Below are 18028 nucleotides of genomic sequence, written 5' to 3'. Positions count from 1 at the left end.
GGCCATAAATGGGAGGACTTATTTTGGAAACGGTAAACAATACGGTACATTCTGCTGTTGCGGGTGTATGTGAGACTCCCACTCTTTTGCTGCACTCAAGACTACTTGTGTAGTCTGCTCATAGCCCATACACTCCTGGAAAACTTGTGCCCGAGGAGCAGATTGCATCTAATTGCTCGTCACGTGCAAGGCTTGTGATGAGCAGCTTGCTACTGCTCTTACCATGCTAGCAGATGCTGCATGTACAGACTTGTTCAGCTGTGTTCTGATGAGAGTTTGCATTATCCAATATGCAATATTTAATGACTTTGGCTTGCGTTCTCTCTTTGGCTAACCCATATATGACTAGCGTCCTACGAGTAGGACACTGCTTTTTAGTGCGGCAACCTGAAAAGTTTGCTTTGTAAAAGCTTGCACTGGCCAGCGTAGATTCAAGAGGCTCTAAACTTTTCCCAGTGGAAGCGTTCTGTTGTATGTGTTCAGTAAAATCCGCCAGTCTTCTTTGGACCCCATTTAACCCCATCAACTACATTGTAATATTTCAAGGAAAACAAAATTTTTATGCACTCTCACAAGGAAACCACCGTGCCTGACGGGAAATAGTGATTTTAAAGTCGCTATCAAATGTTTGAAGCTTTGCCAAACATAACAGGTGGTAGCAAATTTCCCCATTATCCAACATGGTGAATGTCTCAAAATTCGGTGTTAAGAAATATAATTTCATCTATAAAAAAGGATGTTATATCGAAAAATGATTTTTTTCAATTTTCTGAAGTTTCAGCATGTATAAATTAACCAAATAACTAAGCAGTCTCCGAGCTGTGTAGCATCGCAGAATTTGCTTGGAAAGGAATACACTGCCTCATGGCATTAATGCAGATTAATTAATAAAACAGCTGTGCAGCTTCAAACATTCTCTCCTCAATCTTAAGCCAAACAGTACGCCTCTGCAAAGGAAAACGTCGAGTTGCCATGGGTCGTAACTGCACACCTGTGCCGATCTTTCTCATTTTGTGTCCCCGTGAGTGTAGTGCCAGCATTTAGGCTCCCATTTACACCAATAGAGCCAAGAAACGGTTTCAGTTTGATTATTGTGAGTTTTCTGCTACTGTTCATCACTTGCTGCTACCTTGGTTAAGTAAGCAGGATTGGTCAGGGTTACACGTGTGTGTACTGGAGAGAGAGAGAGAGAGAGAGAGAAAATGTTTATACACTGCTCGCAGTGTCTTGGGAGTCTTCATGGGTGGAGTCCCTTGTGCAGGACTCCTGTGGCGTATAAGGCAGCTTGGGCCCATTCGATCAGTGAAAGATGATCTCCGCATTCCCAGCTGGACATCGCTATCTCCCACTGCTCCAGCGTGGCATTGTGTTAGACTGGGACTGCGGGGTTGTGTTGGCATCCCCATGTGGTGTGATATAGTATGGCCATCTCTCTGCACCATGGGCATGCAGGCCTGTATGCAGTGGGGTATATCTTATTTAGGATAAATAGGCACGGATATGCATTTGTTTCGAGCTGTCTCCAACTTACAGTCTCGTCTTTAGAGAGTTGGCTATGGGATGGGGGATAGAACCCTCCTCAGTCTCCCAAGATACTCCAGTATGTCGCGTACTTCAGGGTAACTGGCTCGGGTCCCAACGCATCAGCCGTCACTCAGTATGTCCTCAAGCGATGCTGTCCACTGCGTGGTTCCTGGCCAGGCCGTGTGCCAGTGCCCACATGACAAATGTTTCTCTTCGCTTGAGCCACCTTAGCATAGAACGCAGAGAGCATTCTTGAAAATTCTGCCTCGAAGGAAATTCTGACAGGCAATCTGTGAGTCTGAGACGATTACCAGGGATTCGCCTCTTCTGTTGCCTTCGGCGACTGCGAGAGTAATCGCAGTCTCTTCTGGTTCAGTAGAGCTTCAACCCCTTATGGTGACTTGGTTTTGGGCAGGTCGTTGTTCTCTAGGTAGTCCTGCAGTCTAGCCCTTTCATAGAGCTTCCCTAGACACAATGTCAGGGAGATGGATCTCGGGTCTAGGTACTGGAACCTACCACGAAACTACTCAATTCGCATTACCGCTTTGGTCACCGTTTGCACATGCAGGATATAATGCCTTCATCACCAAATTAATTTGTTCAAATTGTTTCTAACTCGATTTTAAAGGGACTTGGCCGGCAGCGAAAGATGCATTTATTTCTAAGAAATTTGGATTCGAAGTTGAAAAAGTTTTTCCCGCCGCTCTGATTCAAACTTGGGATTCTCCTATGATGACACAGGACTAAGTGACGCGATACATGACGTGCACATGACGAACCGCAGACTCCGTGATTTTTGGCGGCCAGCAGTGCGGCCTAGCAGCAGCGGAAAATGAAGCTACCGCCGGCCGCACGTTGAAGGCCTCTATCGGCTATTGCGGCCGTCGCTACAGTCGCTTCGATTACGTTTGCGCTGGCGTTTTGCCAGCGTTACAATGGATCTCATTCTCGAAGTCGTCAACGAAGTTCTCGCAAATAGACACCTTTAGCATACCGTGTACCTTGTTACCGCTAGCGGAATACCGGGAGCCCGCCTACCGCCAGAAAACAGGTGCTGATTGGTCCCGATGCTTCAGGAGCGCGCGTAGCTGACGGGCACGTGGTGCCATCTGGCGACGTCAAGGACATTTGCGCATGCATTGGCTGCGCCTCAGGGATTTGTGGCTTCTCGGGTCCTAGAGTTGCTAGAACCATTGGTTCTGGCAACACTGCTTTGTCCTATGACGTCACCACGCTTGTACTTGCGAGTTTGGCCTGTAGCGGCGATACCTGTATTTTGGTTTGGTTTGGTTTATGGGGTTTAACGTCCCAAAGCGACTAAGGCTATGAGAGACGCCGTAGTGGAGGGCTCCGGAAATTTCGACCACCTGGGGTTCTTTAACGTGCACTGACATCGCACAGTACACGGGCCTCTAGAATTTCTCCTCCAAAGAAATTCTAGCCGCCGCGGCCGGGATCGAACCCGCGTCTTTCGGGTCAGCAGCCGAGCACCATAGCCGCTGAGCCACCGCGGCGGCGCCTGTATTTTGGTTCTTGCTCTTTTCTACATTACAAGAGTTTTGTTGTCAGTATGAGTGGCGTTTTTGTAATCAGGAGCTGGTATTCTGTCGATACAAGCCAACTTCAATTTCTCCTCAGTGTCCCTTTAAATAATTTCATTTGTCACAAAGGCTGCTTGCTACGCTTCACTTATTGTACGCAACCAGAAGACAAAGCTTGTGTGAAATCAGTAGTAGCAGCAGAAAACAAAACAAAGAGAAGCCCCAGGCAACCACACAACTGCTTTATTACACTACCGCTGCTCTCCAAGGTGAGGCTTTGCTTACTGCGCTGACCTCTGGCACATCAGACCATCTTGAACATCCTGTCCTTGTATGGAATCTCACCAGTCCTGCACTTCCTCTCAAACTCTCTCTGCAAGAAGGGAGAACACGCAAAGGAAGACATCACTTTTACACGCAAGTAGTTTATGTCAAAAGCATTTCAGAAGTAGTAATAATATATGTATATATATATAGAATTAAGGGTTCACAGCAGTCCAGACCGATTATCTTTGTGAAACTGTTGGTAATAAACAAAGATAATGGGACTGTTGTAATTCTACAAATCTTCCTGGCCCATTGAACGACGACACCTGCTACTATATACAGGGTGTTTCACCTAAGACTTTCTGCAATTTTTAAAAATAAGCTATTTGAATTAGATGCGTGCTTTTTCTGGCATAGCATTGTCAGTGGTGTAGTACATCATAATGCATGCAGCTAAGCCGTGCTAACTAGCAGGCTTGTTAACCAATATTTAATAGTTAACTTTTAAACTATTACCGTTGGGCTCCTTAATTAATGAGAGGCATGTAGCCCACCATAAGTAATGTCCATATCCGTTTTTAGAATTTCGAGAACGCGATTATCCTCGGCGCTGTGGCCCAACAAATTTTGGCTATTTCGACGAGTTAGGTTCACTGGAGAGGTTGCTTTGCCTGCAAGCGTCTCAAACCGCATGTATTTTGGCGCGATGTAGGCGAAATTTGTTGGGCCACAGCGCCGAGGATAATCGCGTTCTTGAAATTCTAAAAATGGATATGGACATTACTTATGGTGGGCTGCATGCCTCTCAATAATTAAGGAGCCCAACGGTAATTTAAAAGTTAACTATTAAATATTGGTTAACACGCCTGCTAGTTAGCACGTCTTAGTTGAATTATGATGTACTACACCACTGACAATGCTATGCCAGAAAAAGCGCGCATCTAATTCAAATAGCTTATTTTTAAAAATTGCAGAAAGTCTTAGGTGAAAGACCCTGTATATCACTATGCACCATGGTTATGTTTCACATGTACCTCGAGAAGTGCAACTGGTGAACCCCTAGGATCATTCAATCAATCGTTACTATGTGGGCGGACACCATGTCCTCTGTCGGGACGCGCCATGAAAAAGAGCAGCGAAATAATCCTGCAGCACGCCGGCATCTTACTGTTGTCTCCAGGAGCAGAGGGCAGGCTGGAAACTCGTCTGGCTCCAACATTCGCAAACGGTGTTGCATTTTGCTTCTAGGAAGTGTTTGGTTATTGGCCGATTGGCCGAGTAACTTCTCCATAAAATAGTGCTTGTTATGTAAACACTTCAGAGTTATTTTCGCATGTTAAAAATTTTCTTGAAGCAAACTGGGGTTTCCACATATGCCTGGCATCCAAAGTACAAAAGCAAATGTTTATAATGCACCAGTACTCTCTTTGGATGTATCACATAACCTTGCTTGCTTTTTAGGCATCCTGCTCAGCCTCAGCGCTGGTGCTATGCCAATTTTTTTCAGTTTGAAACAGGTGTCACCAAATAAATACCAGACCACCCAAGCCCAAACTGGTCTTCTTAACAAGCCTAGAGGTCTCACAATGCTTGCAGTGCTCGCTGCAAAATGCCTGCGTAATGTGTAAAATAAAAGTAGGGAAAAAAAAGTGCAAAGCTAAACAAGCTGCAGATGATGCAAGAAGGACCAGAGCATTGCATTCTTTGCACTGTTATGCCCCGTTTTCATCTTTGTATTTTGCACTGTTAACTTTGAACATGTACCACCAGCTCGCTCGCCTAGTTATTGCATTCTTTGTACACAGCAGCCATTAGCTGCTGCCAACTCGGCCCTGCACAAAAGTCCAGCTTACCCTGTCTTTGTGAACAACGTAGCCAAGGATTATCATTGGCAGCAAGGTTAAAGAAAACCACTGCCATCCTCCTCTGACGGTCGGCCGGAAGTGCTCATATATCATGCTGTTGGCACGAGCCGCATGGAATCGCACCATCTGGGGATCAAACTGGTGGAAGAAAGAGAAAAAAAGCAACGCTTGTTATAAGTCTACAAGCTCCGACGTGGCCAAAAACAAGATCAGTCAGCCGAGGTGAGCTAATCGCACCACTGAGATACTCTCCATTGCATGTGTTGAATGCAGAGAAAATAATGCCAGTTACAACACTGCTCTTGAGATAGGCAACAATAGTAGTAGTAGTAGTAAAAGACTTTTATTCGACCAAAATTTATAGGCCGAGCATTTCGACCGCCTGGGCGACCAGAAGCCGCTGTTCTTCTTCCCCTTCAGCGCCAAGCCAGTCGAGCCAGGTGGTGATGGATAGAGAGGGTGGGGGGAAGGAACCCGACTGCTGAGCAGCCGGGCAATAGAAGAGGCAATGGGCCAGGTTCGCATAGATACAGGGGCAGTTGGGACAGGAAGGGTCCGACCGATAGCGATAGAGGAAGAGGCGGGACGGGGTGATAACTGCATTCATCTGAATGTGCCGAAGAAGGCGAGACTCCGGCACCGTGAGTGATGGATGAGGGGGAGGGTAAAGGCGTTTGTCGAGGCGGAGCTCAAGGTAGACCTCTTTTATGGTGCGGCGAAGGGTGAGTCTCCCACCGTCCTCCGAGGGCTTGGGCCAGGGGATCAACGGTGCCCGGAAAAGTGTGTCGCGGGCGAGCTGATGGGCCAGCTCATTGCCGTCAATCCCTGAATGCCCAGGGACCCAGCGGAGGAAAACGATGGAAGGCTGCAGTGCGGAGACCGCTCGTTCGACCTCCTGTTGGAGAGAAGGGGTCAGGGTGCGTTTCTGTATGTGGTGTATAGCGGCTTGTGAGTCTGAATAGACTGTGTACTCTTGGAGAGAGGGAAGGAGGGTAAATGACTGGAGGGCATGCGCAATAGCGAGAACCTCGAGGGACAATGCGTCTGGAGGGTGCAGATACGGCCCGCTGGTGTGGGTTTCAGGAGCAGGGAGGTGTGGATGGTACAGGGCGTAGCCGCAGGAACCTCGAGGTGCCACGAAAGAGGCATCCGTGTAAGCTACACCCTGGGTATCAAAGAGAGGGGAATGGTGCTGTGCGTCCGCATGACGACGTCCGGCGTGCAGGACGGGGGACATGTTGGTCGGGAGGGGAAGGATACGAAGATTGGGAGCGGGGTGGGAATAGGAGAGGTAAACGGGGAGATTGGAATACAACAATACAGACTGATGGACTATCAGCACCACGGAAAACGAAAGCACACCTTTGTTTTTAGTGAGGTATACAACTAAGCAGCGTCCTGAGAACAAAACAAAAAGGACTAAAGCAAACCTGCCGTTCGCTAAGAGTGAAAGGTGTTCTTTTGCTAATTTACTGGGTGCTTAAGTGGATGACTACAGCAGCTCAGTCATCAGAATTTCAACCCGAGCATGACTGTAGGCAAGTCACTCGCAGATGCCATGAAGTTAAAACACAACAATGTGCCTTTCTAGGCGCCAGTGCTAGCTGGCTCCTTCAGGCCACTTAAAGAGCCTCACACTTCCCCGATTCTCATTTGAGCAATAGCAAAAATTGATAAGGGCTTAACATAGTTAAACCGAGTAGACCTGCGAAAGCAGGTGTTCACTCTTCAATTGGAAGGGGCACTTAAACTCCGCCTTAGGGGTGTGGCATGATATTTTTAGTGGGTTAATGCCCATGTATGCTGAATTGGTAATTCCTACTTAAGATTCATATACGGCGGCCAGTCCTCATATACCACTGCCAGCGCAGTGGTTAAGCGATGCGCCACTGCACTGGCAGGTGGCTGTTTCTATCCCAGCCACCCGTCGGGATTTTGTGACCCATGTTGCTCTTCCTGAGCAACCTCTCGTGCAGATGGCAGGACGCTCGTGCGAACTTAACCGATTTTACCTGAGTTACTACCCGAGCTTACCCGAGTAACTCGTATCAGCTTGGGTAGTAACTTGGGTTGCTAGGCAACGGCACAAGATCGTACGTGCCGTTTTTGCCAATACGCTTGTGGTTAAGCGTTTGGTTTAGCTCGTGCCGGCTCCCTGGCTGGCACGACGCTGTCATGAGCTGTGAAACCCAGAGCAACCCAGGCAATGGCGACTCAAGGTCGTCTGGTGGACACACCGCCAAGAGCATACGTGACGAGCCAAGCTGGGCTCCAGTAATGTTGCTTTCACAACAAAAGGATATGCCGCCACTTGCTGTGTGTTACTTTCCTCACGTGCTCTGCTCACTGTTCCACTCCCTGACTCTACAAACCCCCTGAAATATGAACGGGCCCCAAGTGAACATTGCCTTAGCATCAATGGCATGTACTTACTCTCAACGGTTATAGTACATCATGAGCATGCACACTATGTGGGTGTGATGCAGAACAACTCTTTAATAACAAGACTACCTCATTATCATAAAAACGGCAAATGCAAAACATCACAGCACCATCTGGTAGCAGGAACTCTAAGTGCTTCAACTCCATGATGCAAAAGCAGAGTTTTTCAACCTATACTTTTTACAATACTCCATGACAACTTGTCCTGGCGATGCAGTTAAAGCTACAGAGCTGAAACACGCAGTGGAATATAGTCCCAGGTTGCAGTTAATAGTTTCCTCTTCAAATACAGTATATTGGTAATACTCGTTATTTAAGGAATATTTCCTACATAATTGTACATTTCAAATGCCATGGAAAAAACAGTTTCTTTGATTATGGTGGTATAGCTACACCAACAACGGAGTGAAGCAACTATGCAGCGAGCACTCTGCCAGATGGCCCTCCTCCAACCCCGCCCACCTGGAGCTTTTCCTTCATTGCCAAAAAAGTTGTCGCCAAGCATAACAATGAAAGAGACAGTGAAGAAAGTGTAAACGACATAATGAACACTTCTGAAAGAAAAATCACCATAATCTGAAATGCGAAGTAAGAAATGATTTGTTTCAAAGGTATTATAATGTGCTGTTCTCTTGATATAACATCAGATCTTTTCTTTTCAACCACAGCATCACAACACGTTTCTGATGATAGTGATAGTGATTCAATCGGCACTGTCATCAATGAAATACTAGAATAAGCAGAAATTTTTGTCTGTTTTACGGATAAGAACAAAAAAGGTGTTGCCCATACAACATGGCTGTTATGTTCTGCACACTTGTTGAAACATTTCAAGCTCTTCGCTGACACATCTGCTTGTGCTGTTCAACACTTTTCTTTGCAATTCACATATCTGAAAACAATATGTTGAAAGGAACAAGACTGGGCACACAAGGCTGATGATTAAGTGGCACAGCCATTCTGCAATGAGCAAATGTGCCAGGCAGAAGAGCCTACATCCAAACAGAAGCCAGAGTGTTAACGTCAGATGCTGGGCTAGTTAGTTAGCTAGTTTTGGCTTAGAACCACAGTTTTGAAGCCACAGCCTTCTTTAGCAGCTCTGGCAAAGCATTTGCGAACAAAGTCAGAGCAGTTTTATACCTTTGATCAGCGGAACAACCCATTTGCCAGCAATGCTGTTTACACAGAAAATGATGCCTCTGAGAAGTGTACATAAAATGGAGAGCCATCTTTCATCCTTACCGCTCACTCTCACCGGCTAGCTGCTTTCTTGGCTTCACGCAATGAAATCCCAAGCCACATCTTACCAACAGGTAGCAACAATTTTGGCTACAGTTACCCCTACACCATAGTTTCTCCATCCAAATCAATAATCAAGAAGCTGGTGAGTAGAAGTGCACCAGCAAGTGACCTAACTGCACCAACTGGAAGGCTGATGAAGCAAACAATAACGAGACCAGGTGCAACAACTGCACTCATTATAATCACTTTGAAGGGAAACTATTTAAGCCAAGCAACTATTGTAGAACAGACTGGCATGTTCGGAGAACAGAACATGTTGCCAAATGCAATTAAGGGAAAAGATGAAACAAAAGAAAGTGACAACATCACTGCTGCAGCCTACTAGCTGGTTCTTTTTACTTACATGCAGACATACTATCGTAGCTGCCAATGTGTGTGGGAGCATGAAGAAAGAACAAAATTGCTAACATAACAACAACAACAGCTCTGCAGTAACAGGAAAGGCCAATACCATTCCCACCCCTCAATAGGATGACAAGTACATTGGCCTCAGTCACCAAAATTGGGGCGGGCTCTTGCTCTTTTCCCCAACAGCAGCTCTGATGGCATAGTCGTGCATATTTTTTTTAAAGGCATAAGCCTTGCTTGCCCCATGGAGCGAAAACCCGCCTGTGTGTGTGGTAGCACTCAATGGTATCCATAAAAGAAAGCGTCCTCATGCAACCAAGTAGGTGGCAGTTAAATTAATGTAGCTCGGAAAGAGCAACCTGGATCGCACATATTCCACTGGTGGCAGTGGCAAGGTCAGAAGGGAGGCTGACATTGCAGTCTTTTGACCTAGGTACAAAACTTTCATCAGCCTGACTACGCCTACTGCAGGCCAAAGGCCTCTCCCATGTTTCTCCAATTAACCCTGTCCTTCTTTGCCAGTTGCGGCCACCGTATTCCCCCAAATTTCTTAATCTTATCCGCCCACCTAACTTTCTGCTGCTCCCTGCTACGCTTGCCTTCTCTTGGTATCCACTCCGTTACCCTTAAGGACCAGCAGTTATCTTGACTTCGCATTACATGCCCTGCCCAAGCTCCCTTCTTCATCTTGATTTCGACTAGGATGTCATTAACCTGCATTTCCTCCCTCACCCACTCCACTCGCTTCCGATCTCTTAACGTTACAGCTATCATTTTCCATTCCATACCTCACTGCGTTGTCCTTAACTTAAGCTGAACCCTCTTCGTAAGCCTCCATGTTTGACTACCGGTAAGATACAGCTGTTGTATAGCTTCCTCTTGAAGAATACTGGTAAACTGTCATTCATGATCTCAGATAACCGGCCATATGCGCTTCTTCTTCCCTCTCATGATTTGGATCACCGGCCACTTATTCCCTTACCACTTCCAACACTTTGCCACCAATTGCGAATTGCTGTTTCCTTGCGAGACTGTTGAACATTACTCTGGTTTTCTGCACGTTAATTTTAAGACCTACCGTTCTGCTCTGCTTGTCTAACTCACTGGTCATGCTTTGCAGCTCATCTCCTGAGTGACTTAGCAAAGCAATGTCATCAGCGAATTTCAAATTATGCAGGTATTCCCCATTAACTTTTATCCCCAATTGTTCTCAATCCAAGCCTTCCTGTAAACAGGTGGTTAATAGCGTTGGTGAGATCGTGTCACCCTGCCTGACACCCTTCCTTGTTGGAATTTTATCACTGACTTTATGAGGGACTATGGTAGCTGTGCAGCCGTTACAAATATCTTCCGATATCTTCACATAAGACTATTCTACACACCGATTCCGCAATGCCTGCATGACTGATGAGGTTTCCACTCCGTCAAATTCTTTCTCGCAATCAATGAAAGCTATTACAGGGTTGGTTACATTCTGCGTATTTCTTTATCACCTGATAAATAGTGTGAATATGGCCAGTTGTCAGGTATCCTTTATGCAAGCCTGCCTGATCATTTGGCTGATTGAAGCCTAAGGCTGTCCTGACTCTATTAGCAATTTAAATACCTAGTAGGGAACGGACACTAAAGCTGATAAGTCTGTAATATTTCCCTTGATGTCTCCTTTCTTATGAATTAAGGTAATTTTAGTATTCTTCTAAGCTTCTGGTACGCTGGAGGTCATAAGGCATTACGTGTACAGGGCGGGTAGTTTTTCTAGCACAATCTCCCCTCCGCCACCGACAGGTGGGCACAACCATTAGATTCTGGAGTCCAGCGAAATCAATAGAAAAACCTGCCTAACTAAAGTATCAGTGCTGTTGCTAGAAAAAGAGCTTGTCTGCTTGCGCTATGCCGAAGCAAGAGCTAGGACGTGGTGAATGAAGTTGATTCACACATCATTTTGCTTTGGAGGGTAGCATCAGTCTTTCCTGCACCTGCACCACTGTCGTTATTGTTATGTTAGCGACTTCTGTTTGTTTTTCTTCCCAAGTTGCTCAACAGCAACAAGAGTACCTCCTAACGAATAAAGAACCAGCTGCTAGTTTGTGCAATGGTGGTGTCCTTTTTTTTCTTGCGGTTCAGTTGTGTAGGCTGTGACGGATGCTGTGTAGAGGAGGGCTCAAAATTAATTTAGGCCACTTGGGGTTCTTTAATGTGCATTGAAGCTGTGCAGTACATGGTTGTATCAAAACACCTAGTCTTTGTCCTAGATCACAGTTTACATCATAGAGGCCACGGTGATCACAGCGCTCGGCTACTGACCCGAAGATGTGGGTTCGATCCTAGCTGAGACGGTCGGATTTTGTTGGAGGCGAAATTCTAGAGGCCTGTGTGCTCTACGATGTCAGTGCACGTTAAAGAACCCCATGTAGCTGAAATTTCCGGAGCCCTTCACTACGGCGTCCCTCATAGCCTAAATCACTTTGGGACGTTAAACCCCAATAAACCAACAGTTTACACCATATTGGCTCGCCCAGTAGTACACCAGTAGTCGGAAGAAAATGGCAAATGAGAGAGTGAGAGAGTACGGAGTTCGGCTAGTTAGTTCCATCACTAATTAAGCACAAAAAGTGATAAAGGACTGTTCTATCTTTCTGCGTCCCGTCCTTTAGTGTGATATCCCATCCTCTGGTGCAATATACCGGACGAGCGCACTTACGTGAAACAAGGCCCACCGAATGATATTGCGAATGCGCTTGCCTAGTGTTCTCCCGCTTATAAGTATGATTTGCTCTCCAGTCATGCATACTAGTCGGCAGACGGCCGTCAAAATACCAAAAGTTTTCATGGCAAATTGTCACTTGGCTTCCTGAACCCAAGCTCTGGGGATTTCAGGAGGGAAACTCTCCCGGCAGAACAGACACTGGCAGAATAATCGACACTGCCAGGGCGCCCCTGCAACCGAAACTTCGGCGGCCTGTGTCGACAGATGGCCACGAATGGCAACGCTATCATTTGCACTTGTTGAGCTGCTGTCCTCGTTATGTCGTGTGCCGCCAGGGACGTTACTACACATTTTATTCAGCGCTACAACAATAAGAGCGCCTAATTATTACAAGTAACCCCGATTGTTTGACTGCAACAACGGTTGCTTTCGTCCTACGAAAAAGCCATGTCGGCGAGCATGTGAGGAGCAAAAGAAGTGCCAGTAAACATTGTGGCTGACGCGACAACGACGTTAGCCTGATCGCGAAAATGCAGAAATATTCCGGCAAAGTGCAATTGAGCTTCCCGCACGCCGGCCGACGCACCAGCGAGTCGACCTTGGCTCACTCGGGGACGGGAACTCACCAAAGTGCCACCCGCGGCTTGCTTGTGAGGGTCTGTAATTTGGCGGACATACTCCTGCTTCAGCTGAGCCCTGAGTTTGGCTCGTTCTTGAATTAAGCGTTTTTCTTCGGGCGAGAGTTCGGTGTCAACACGAATTGCAGACGGCTGCCTGTACGCCATGTTTGCTGCTGGCTGAGCACTACTCTCGTCATAAGTGGGTTTCGTTCGCAACAATTTAAAAGTCGTTCTTTCAAATCTTAACAACCATTATTAAGTACCAATTTTCAAAAATACTGCGGAAAAAATAGTAAACATGAGGTAAAAATTTTAAATTTTTTGTACTTTTCTGATGGGTAGTAGTCAATGCACCTGCTTCTGAGGTTAATTCTGGGTTTAATGCCAGCTTGGGCGCTTGTGCAACTCGTTGTGATCTGATGCGGCTCGGTGTTGTGGTGAGTGAATATATAATATTTTGGGACGAGTCGTCATTACGCGTCGAGCGGATAGGCGAGCGACGGTTACGGGACGCGTTTTGTTCCCGCGAGTGCCATTGTGGAAGCCCTATCTCGGCGACCGGCGCCGAACGCAGTGCCGCGTCTCCGTCCATCGTTCCAATCCAGTGGGCGACCGACGTTCGAAAGTCTTCGACGCTTCGCGTCTCACCGCGCGCACCTGGTTCAAGACTCGCGTCCCATCACTGCTGGGCACGCACCCCGGTATTAATTAGGAGTTGTTTTTCCATCCCTTCGGAGCTGTCCGGTGTGTCCAGCAAGGGAATGCTCGTAACCATCAGTCGCGTGGGCGATCGCCGAGCGGGAGACCTCCGCGTCCGGCGGCGAAAACGCGCGTCGCCGCGCTCGCCCTCCCTCTCCGCCCCGCCTTGCTCCACCATCCAGGCCTGTCCGTTTGTTTATGCCCGGTGTCCGCTCCGTGTGATGCTCGAAATTAGCGATGTCGCGTCTTTCGAAGCCCACGTAGCCGCTGCCTGTCGTCGGCGTCGCCGAGTCGCTGCTGCGCGAACGCGCGTCCGCTGTCCCGCGAGTGATCGACTTTTGACAGCGTTTCCACCTTCTCTCGGCGCCCGCGTGCTCCCTTGGCCTTGTCCCGCTCACGTTGCGGCGCGCCCCGGTTCCGGCGCCTCTTTTTCAGCCGGATCGATGCGTGCTCGTCGTGTCAGCTGGCATTCGAGCTCCTAATTGTGCTACGCCCACTGAGTGACGGAGTCTTGACCCGTGCGCGCCTTCGCGGTGCTTCACTCGGTTGCGCGCCACCTTTCGCGTTGACAAGCTGCCAGCTCTGTGACCAGCACTTCGAAAGTACCCGACCCGTCGTCACTTTCTAATGGCAGACATTCGCTCTCTGCGTTTCTTCTCTGTGCAGGCCGAAGTGTGAGATTCGTCGGATTTTCGCGCCAAGGAAGAGGAGGAGGAGGTGACGTTTAAAGAGAAGACAAGGGTATAGATGCTTACTCCTTTTGCCTTTAGCGTGAACATGTTGCGGGACACAGCTTCAACACAGGGAAAGGGGGGGGGGGGGGGGGGGAGTTGTCAAAAAGGGAGTAGACAGGGTGTGTAGTACTTCCATTGCGCCCTTATTTTGTAGCAGAGTTGTTATGGAAGACCTGGTTGGCGCAAAACGCGGTGTAGCTTATTGGCAAGGCACACACAGCTGCTTTTTTGCCCTGCACGCTTTGAATGTAGGCATTTGTTTTGCCCTGATATTTGCAGAATGTGACATGCAACAATGACAGCACACCCGTGCACTTGCAAGTCTGGCGCTCAATGCCATCAGCTGAAATGTCAGTGTTTAAATTGTGTGTGCTGTGACATGCAGTCTTGTGGTTCTCCTTCATCTGTGCTGTCACACTAAGTTGTGAAGGGAGAGGGGGACATGGTATTTTGCTGCTTGTGTGGTACCTTAGGACGTAAACTTAGAGCCCAGTACTTTTATAGGTCACAGACATTGTGTCCAGAGCTTGTTGTTTGGGCAGAATTCCACTAGGGACGCCTCAGAAGCCTTCGTCGAATGTTTGGACCAATGTTCCTTACTACTTTCATTGGTCATAAAGCTTGCATTGGCAGTTGTCTGGAGAGTAATCTGTGCTAGGGGCGCCTGATTAACTCATGCTTTGCTACCTCTTATGATAGTGTGGCCTGTAACTGCTCCATTTTGGTCTCCGAATCTCAGCTGGATTGTTGGATATTTATTCTCGGTGCACATAATGTTGCGAGGAGGTGGCTATTGTATAGTACTCAAGGTGCAAAAGATGACAAAGGGCTGGACTGGACAAGGCACTGCTTGCAACTCTCCAGTACTTTTTATTCTTTTTTTCCTCCAGCCAGTGCTACGTAGAAGGGCAGCCATTGGTAGTCATGTGTGTTGAAAGGGTGCGCATTCTGGAAACCTTATTTTAGTTTGCTTTTAAAGTAGTTCTTTGGCGTGCATCCAGCTATGGTGCATGTACACGGGGGATAGGTGCTTTGAGAAAACTTACATGTCCTACTGGATTTCCTGTGAAGGCGAAACGCAAGGATACCTGTACGCATTAAAGGGACACTAAGGACAGCTCCATCTGATGATGTGTTCTTAGTGAACATAGACTCTGTGGCTGTTTCTGCCTTTGCTGATGTTTTTCTGGCACCAAAAGGATGATTTATTTCCGAGAAAATGGGAATTATAGATCCTTGGAATTACTTTGCGTGCTCACCGTTTTGAAGTGAATGATGGTGCAGCCTATCCTTAAGGCTGTCTTGACACACTGCCATTTGCTTGCAAAAATGGTGTGGTGGTGCCTGTATTCCACTTTGTGACCTTTACGAGCTTTTGAAAGGTCTGCTTTTAGTGAAGGTAGTGTCTTTGTCGTTACCATGTGGTAATCTATCGATACACGCCAACTTGAGTGTCCCTCTAACTAGCTCCATGTGGTCGAAATGAATCCTCAGCGCTCCACTATGCCTCCTCTCTTGTCATTTTAACGTGACAGCGTTAAAGCTTCCGTGCTGCAGAAAATCTGGCATCGGTGTTATGAGCGAAAAGCCCCCGGAATAGCAGTGCCACCTATATCACATAACCTTGCGAAGTCGTCACAACCTGCCGATCGGATTGTGAGCGAACTGACCACCGTGGCAGGTAGCAGTTAAATTAATGATTGGTCGCCAGAGGTTGCACAAGTCCTGCCAATGACAGTGGCACATCACTTAACCCCTGTACCGCTGCGCTTGGAGTGCTGTGAGGGCTCTCCGGGATCTGTGTATGTAAAGTCGAGGATGACCAATTCCACAGGGGCTAACCCATTAACATTATCACGTCATACTCTCATAAGATTTTTGTGCTGCCTTTGTACGTTGTGTCCCGCATGGCATATCGTAAAGTTTTCTACTGCTGCCACTCTGTGGTGAAGTGTATTGGATCGCCTCTCCATCATTTGTGGAGATCTGGCCTACACTGCATTTCCGCACTGTATTAGCCCAGGTGGACGCTAACACAGAGGGTTCAAGCTTAAGTTAAGGACAACGCAGTAGGATATGGAAAGAAAAATGATATGTGTAACGTTGAGAGATCGGAAGCGGGCGGAGTGGGTGAGAGAACAAACGCGGGTTAATGACATCCTAGTGAAAATCAAGAGGAAAAAGTGGGCTTGGGCAGGGCATGTAATGCAAAGGCAAGATAACCGCTGGTCCGTAAGGGTAACGGAGTGGATTCCAAGAGAAGGCAAGCGTAGCAGGGGGCGGCAGAAATTTAGGTGGGCGGATGAGATTAAGAAATTTGCTGGAATACGGTGGCCGCAACTGGCGAAGGACAGGGTTAACTGGAGAGACATGGGAGAGGCCTTTGCCCTGCAGTGGGTGTAGTCAGGCTGATGATGATGATGACTCCACTATGGCTCCTCTCCTGTCCTTTTGAGGCGACAGCGTTAGAGCTTCCGTGCACAAGCATGTTCAGAGATGCCCAGTGCCTGTTGTTCCATTGCTTTGTCGGCTGTGTGTGCCCAGACCAGGAGATGTCAAGGAGTCGTCCGGGCCATCTGAAACCCTGCTGCGCCTGGTGCGAAGACAACCGAAAGGACCTGCGGCACGCCATCACGGTCGGCCACATCCGCAAGGAGTTCTGCTCGGAGAACTGCCTGCACGAATTCAAGCGCGTCTACCTCAAGGTGGGTGGTCTCTTCCCTTCCCTTTTTTCTTTTTTTTGCCCCACGCCTGACGCTGCTCCCGAGGGCTGGTGCACGCTTTGCAAGTTTGCCTGTATCACCTAGCATGGTGTCAGGTGGTCATTTGTGGGGTTCTTCACTCGCTTGACTGTGTACACTTGCTGGCAGTGCTGCCTATAAAGGGCGGGAGTGGAGTCCTTTCACTTTTGCACCAGTGGTCAGGTGGCAGAGCTGCAGGACTGATTCGTTTTGAGGTGTATTGGGCTGTGGCTTACTAACAGGCACTGCGCATTGCTAGAGCAGCTTTGCTTCTGGTGAGCTTTGCACCTGAGGTTTCATTTCATTCAAATGATAGCACTCAGGATTGACTGCTTTCGTCTTTGCTTTGGTGGGTGGGTGAAAGCATGAGAGTGGAGTTTTATTTTAATATTAGCACGTGTAGAAAAAGCAAATCTGCTAAGCAGCAACTTTGCTACGGTGTAAGTGGAGCAACATTATTCAGAAGCATTTTTGTTCACAAGGTGGTGTATGATATAACTGCAGGGGGTCCTGTTTGATGGCACAGTAAGGTGCTACAATGTCTAAATGTTCTTGAATCAAGGCGTTTTCTCTATAAACTATTCGCTCCAGTACATCTGAATTGAAGTGTGCCGTTTCTAGTTTTGCACAGATACAGTAGAACCTCATTGATGCATTCCCAGTTCATACGCTGAAATTCATGGGAAGTAAAAATGTCCCCTAGAGTTGGACTGTTTTTGTTCCAGTTTATTAAGACATTTTTAGCAGACTGTGTTGCTGTTACCGGAGTAACCGGGTACTGGTGTCCTCAAGGTGACCTCTGCATGTACACTGATGAAGAGCAAGCTCCTAGTACTGCGGTAATGGTAATGGTGACACGGTAGGCTAAACGTGTGCAGTAACTTCCCAGAAAACAAGATTTCTCGGCTACTGCATTCAAAATTTTGACAATTTCTAGACACATCATGTGTTTAGAGATCAACCACTCGTGCACACATGCAAATGGGCCTAACCTGAGGGCACATGGCTTAAGCTGGAGTGCAGTGACGTATACTTGCTGTGTAGGCTTTCCTTGGTGCCTTGGTGCAAAGGGGTGAAGCATAAAAAAAAAAAAGGTGCGCTAGCGTACGAGAGGGCCGTTCCAGTGCAGACACGACATGCAGAGAAATACAGCCCGTTCGCAGTGCCTTCGGGCAAGGGGGCAAAGCATCTGAGAAGTACAACTATGCGCTTATAGATGATCAGCCCGGGTCTGAGGA

General features: G+C 47.6%; 2 protein-coding genes across 6 annotated transcripts in view; one reads left to right on the top strand and one right to left on the bottom strand.

Annotated features, from left to right (window-relative positions):
- Positions 1-3291: 3291 nt before the first annotated feature.
- ND-B15 (NADH dehydrogenase (ubiquinone) B15 subunit) lies at positions 3292-12810 on the bottom strand. The gene is made up of 3 exons (XM_089563844.1): positions 12623-12810; positions 5186-5335; positions 3292-3438 (listed from the first exon to the last, which is right to left on the bottom strand). The coding sequence occupies exons 1-3, from the start codon at positions 12779-12781 to the stop codon at positions 3370-3372; spliced, it is 378 nt and encodes a 125-aa protein (XP_089419970.1). The 5' UTR covers positions 12782-12810; the 3' UTR covers positions 3292-3369.
- Positions 12811-12937: 127 nt separating this feature from the next.
- Scm (Polycomb protein Scm) overlaps positions 12938-18028 on the top strand; it is a 59302-nt gene continuing 54211 nt past the window's right edge. For 2 of the 5 annotated variants that reach the window (XM_089563840.1, XM_089563837.1), the window contains exons 1-3: positions 12939-13053; positions 13982-14056; positions 16594-16754. In XM_089563840.1, the coding sequence (XP_089419966.1) occupies positions 16602-16754 (153 nt within the window). In that variant the 5' untranslated portion in view covers positions 12939-13053; positions 13982-14056; positions 16594-16601. Of the gene's footprint in view, positions 13054-13094; positions 13318-13981; positions 14057-16593; positions 16755-18028 lie in introns of those variants that run through there. The other 3 variants (XM_089563839.1, XM_089563838.1, XM_089563841.1) reach the window with 3 other exon arrangements.

This window comes from Amblyomma mixtum, chromosome 10 (genome assembly GCF_055824585.1).
Source record: "Amblyomma mixtum isolate Tamu chromosome 10, ASM5582458v1, whole genome shotgun sequence".
NCBI classification, from domain to species: domain Eukaryota; kingdom Metazoa; phylum Arthropoda; class Arachnida; order Ixodida; family Ixodidae; genus Amblyomma; species Amblyomma mixtum.
Note: the sequence above shows the minus strand (reverse complement) of the source record. Positions and strands in the feature narration are given on the sequence as shown.

What these genes read in the sequence shown, in the direction of transcription:
- ND-B15 (XM_089563844.1), bottom strand. Translation starts at nt 12,781, where the DNA reads ATGGCGTACAGGCAGCCGTCTGCAATTCGTGTTGACACCGAACTCTCG. An exon ending in AAGCCGCGGGTGGCACTTTG is followed by an intron (nt 5,336 to 12,622) that starts GTGAGTTCCCGT and finishes TTCTTCCACCAG; the next exon opens with TTTGATCCCCAGATGGTGCG. An exon ending in ACGTTGTTCACAAAGACAGG is followed by an intron (nt 3,439 to 5,185) that starts GTAAGCTGGACT and finishes CCCTTCTTGCAG; the next exon opens with AGAGAGTTTGAGAGGAAGTG.